At 52.9% G+C, this 4,643-nt stretch overlaps 1 protein-coding gene across 1 annotated transcript in view; it reads right to left on the bottom strand.

Annotated features, from left to right (window-relative positions):
- LOC105565524 overlaps positions 1-3,712 on the bottom strand; it is a 25,461-nt gene extending 21,749 nt beyond the window's left edge. Inside the window, exon 1 of the mRNA XM_012018792.1 lies at positions 3,021-3,712. Within this exon, the coding sequence (XP_011874182.1) occupies positions 3,021-3,517 (497 nt within the window). The 5' untranslated portion in view covers positions 3,518-3,712. The remainder of the gene's footprint in view (positions 1-3,020) is intronic.
- Positions 3,713-4,643: the final 931 nt, after the last annotated feature.

Raw genomic sequence — 4,643 nt, 5'->3', positions numbered from 1 at the left:
GTTAACCAGAAAATGACAAACCGGACCATAGGGTACACAGATTATTAGTCAGAAGCCGGAGCTGTGTGTCGGTCCTTTTTCCGCCCAGCAGAAAAAAGGTCCAACATACAGTCCCAACTTCTGACCAACGACTAACGATTCATCGTAGACTAGGGCTTTACGGTTACAGTCGTAAATCAGCAGAGCGGAACGTCGACGCCTGTCACAGGCGATTCATCAATTAATTCGCGACGGAGTGTGGAAGTCAGCCACGGCTAACCCGACGCCGTCCAATCCGTTTTCGAAAAGTTACACGCGCGCAAGACGCCGCCGGCTGCTGCCGGTGCTCGCCAATCGATAGACGGATGCGACAGATAGACGTGTGCGCCGCGCGTTGCGCGACTCGAAACGATCGCAGACGGGGCTTCCCTCGGAAATGCAGCGAGAGGTGGGATTCTAAAATTAATTCGACGCGCTCCCGACGAGAATCTCGGAGAATATGAGGCACGGCGTTGAACCGGATCTCGGGGCGCGTCTCATTTGCCGATCGCTCCCGGGAATACTTTCCCTCGGGCGCTAATAAGCTCTCGGTCTCGATTTTCGAGATAGATAGCGACAAGTGGAAACGTTGCGCGTGGGAACGGAATTGCTTTCTCCCGAAATTCGACGTATGCTCGAAAGACGATTGCGATCGCGGGAGCAAACACGGGTTTTCTACGCGTATCTGAACGCGGAGAGAATTTTTTCATAAAATTTACCCGAAAATCACGTAATCGTGGGACAACGTGGCATTTGCAAGAATTTCATGAGTTTTTGAAATTTGAGTTGCAATTCTCTCCGCGCACAGTATCCTGATATCTCTACCAGCTAATAAAAAGGGATAAGCATGTTTCGAGCGTTTGGAAGAATATTCGTGCCTTTGGGCTTTGATTATCTGGGAGAAGCTCTAAGACCGTTTGTCGACACCAATATCGTTTTCATTAGATAATTTTATCGCGAATGGGATATCGCTCTCTTCTCTTGCTACTGTGAGAGCGAGATAGCGCCGAAACGAAATTGTCGCCCGCACGTTCTCTACCACAATCTGGGGCTCGATCATGAATCTTGTTCTCTAGCGTGAACTCGTGAAAAGTGAACAATTCCATTGAAGAGTTCAATATTCGTCAGTGAAATTTCTCACTTTTCACGAGTTGACGCTAGAGGAAACGATTCATGATCGAGCCCCTGGACCTAATTCAGACGCGTTGGACCCGGCGGCCCATGAGGTGAGGTGTCTCGCCGGAAATCGCTACGGGAGGGAAATCTCGTCTGGGAATCGCGCTGCGGGCAGCCTTCGGTCGAGCCCGAAGAGACCGAAAGGCCAAAGAGCCCGGCGTGCTATTTCCACGTTTCCTGGCCCGCGATCCCGCGACAGCATGTGGGGTGGGACGATAAAGCGAGCATTTGGCACATCGATCGACGGTTTGAGCGTATCGGCTGCCAAAAAATACACCACCGATCTCACCGCCGTGTACGGTAACGTTGCGTCACGCCGAAACAACCACGCTCGTCGGTCACGCTCTCCCTGTCTCTCTCCTCTCCCGCTGTGAAAAACCATCCCGCGGGTGGCTCGTCAAATTTACCGATCTCCGGGCCCGGGACCGATTCCTGGCGGTAGCGCCGAGATGGTGCTGGGATCGGATCTGATGCCCGAGAGCGGGGGAGCAAGATTGTCGGCTAGGCTTGCGCAACACTTGCGCGGGTTTCCTCGCAACCTCGTTCGCTCCCGCGCGGAGCAGACTATTTTTAACCGATCGATGTGTGCTCTCGTATGCGCATTCGTCGATAATTGACGAATCGATGGATTTCGATCTTACTTGCAGTTCTAGCGATTCAAATACGATGTAATTAAACAGACACGTAGTTTGGTCATCGAACATATTTTCTTATGTTAATTTAAAGTAAAGTTTGTTGAGACGAAGTTGGGAAGCGGTGAGTCCGTGGCACAAGTATTACCCGACACTCCACACCGGATGTGGCATTTCGCGAATGAATCATCGTTTCGGGCGCGGGCTCCAAGACGAAAAGGCCTCGTGTAATAAATACATGCGCGCATTCTACGGTAGCTATTTTCGAAGCGACATAACGGTCGTTGTCTGCATTAATATATTTATTGGCGAGTACGGGGAAAACGCGTTACCGGACAATAACTGATGTGGACGCAACGAGGGATAGATTTTACATTAGCTAACAACGTGAAAGTGTATCTCTGTACGGAGAGAATTTTCTTTCAAAGTTTATCCTGAAAATTATGTAATCGCAAAACGACAAGGTATTTCGAAGAATTTTATGAGTTTTTGAAATTTTACCATACGTTTTACTAGGAAAATGTACGGTAAAATTTCCAAAAACTCAAAGTTCTTCAAAACGCCATGTTGTCCCACGGTCGCATGATTTTCAGGATAAATTTTAAGAGAAAATTCTCTCCGAGTCATGTGATATCTATCAGATATGAATGGCATCGTTAAGATTCGATCTCGAGGCAGTGACACTAAAGCGACCGCCTTGAAATCGTGCGACGTACCGCGCGAATGTCTCTCTAATAAGCGAAACTCCGTAGGTGTTTCAAAGGGAGTACAGCTCTCCGCGCGGAGAATTAAGGCTTCGCGAGTAATCTCGTTACCGCCGAGCGGCGCGTTTCGCGGCTTCGCGGTTTCGCTCCCCCGCGGCGCCAGGGTCCCTCACCGGGATCGGGAGCTGATCGAGAGAGATTCACGGGATCTCTCCCCTAGCCAGGGAGAAGGGGGGAAGGGATTCCCCGGAGGCGGGAAGCCGTAACGGTGCGCGGCGCGTGCTGCCGTGTCTGAAACGCCCTGTAATCCGCACGACCGTCGTTGCGGGCGCGCGTTACAGCACGGAGAGAGAGAGTATTGACCGTCCCAACGGGCACCAGTGGAAATTTCCACTGCCCTACCCCAAGACTCATGGTAACCGCGATCGCTACACACACAAGCAGAGGCGCGCGCGCGCGCACACACGCACACACACACATACACACATACCTTCCGGCTCGCTCTGTGTCGTCGGCTGTGTACGACTCGCGTCTTGAGCCCCGTGTCCCGTGTCTGCCTTTACCGATATAAAGGCCACGTCTGAGACGGTCGTCTTTTTCACCGCTAGGCAGCGGTTGGCAATTCCCGGGGAATTTCGAATTTCGATGACTCACGGTCGCCGATCTCTCCGAGATCGTAGCGCGATCGCGCGCACTGGGCGCGGATCGACGGACGCTCCGTGGAACGTTCTGGAACACGCGGGCGCTCGAGACGTAGGAAATTCCAGCCGCGCCGCCCGCCGTCGCTTCGATTACGTTGGCCGTTATTGATTTCCCTTGTCGCGCTCCGATCCGCCTTCCCGCCGGCTCGACGAATGAGACGACCAGTGTCGGCCAATTCAAATCAACGAGGCATCGATCGAGGGCAAATCGAGGAACGAAGTTCGAGGACTCGACGCGATCGTCATACGGCGTTAATTCGTTGTATGTACATAAGTTACTGTACATTTGCAAAAGTTTCTGGACTTATATCGGTCAGATTTCGGTTCCATTCCGTTTCCGAAACAGTTCCGTTGCATAAGAACCGTCGGGCGGCCGGGGAAATTCGTGCGAGAGCGCGGAACGTACTCCGGCGGTGCTCGTTCCGCGAGCGATGAGAACCGCTGCCAGGTATGCGAGAACCCCCCGGTACTCGAGAAGGCATTAAAGACGAGGCGGTTCGTATTGAATTCGAACGGTGGGCCTATCTGACCTTGAGAGGAAAACTCGATGGAATGCGATATACGCGCCGTTGTCCCCGCGGCGGCTTTCTTTTTCGGCCGCATTGGCGGTAAGCGGCACGAGCGCGAAAAGGACGGACAGACTGGGTGGATTGGCGACGGGGACGGGGACGGGGACGGGGACGGGGACGGGGACATGGCCGGGACGGGACGGCGACGGGGATGGGACTAGGGACGGGGCCCGGGGACGGGGACGCGCGGCGAACAGAAACGGCGTGAGATAGCGCGACTCTTGCACGCCTATTTTTAGACCGGCGCCGTCCTTCGCTTTTACGTAACGACGTAAAGAGCACGGTGTATACCGTGCGTCCTAATCCAACCGGATCACCGTAGATGCGTTATCGAGCGTTCGCGCTGCGTTCTCTGCAGCTGCGCGCTAATTATGCGTCCAACGCTGATAACGCGTATCAGCGTGTGGGCGATGCGTTGCCCGCCGGATTCGCCGATGGTTTTTTTAGTCGGGAGATCTCGCGACCGCCATTTCCGCGTAAGGAGAAGGACCCGTCGTTGCCGATTCGCGACAGTTTCGACATCTAACCGGAAACGGAGATTACGGCACGAGCTCGGTTGATAAGGGGGAAAAAACGGTGGCGCGACGGTAGGTCAGAGCGAAAGTTGCATTATTGACTGTAGAATTGGACTTTTGTGTCCTGCAGCTGATAATCTTGAGATTTGCATCCGCATATCTACCGTTGATTGAATAGGAATTATCATAGAAAATGAGCTGAGGGATGTCTGAATAGATCGTTATCCACGGAGAGATGAAATCGATAAGCGTAAAGGCCGGTATCCACTTGGTCCAAGTTCTAGCATCGTGGACACAGGGCCTTTATGCCCTTTTTATACCTAAGGAT

Source organism: Vollenhovia emeryi, unplaced genomic scaffold, assembly GCF_000949405.1.
Source record: "Vollenhovia emeryi isolate VEMERY1.0 unplaced genomic scaffold, V.emery_V1.0 DF939151.1, whole genome shotgun sequence".
In the NCBI taxonomy this organism is placed as follows: Eukaryota; Metazoa; Arthropoda; class Insecta; order Hymenoptera; family Formicidae; genus Vollenhovia; species Vollenhovia emeryi.
This window is presented reverse-complemented; position numbering and strand designations above follow the sequence as displayed.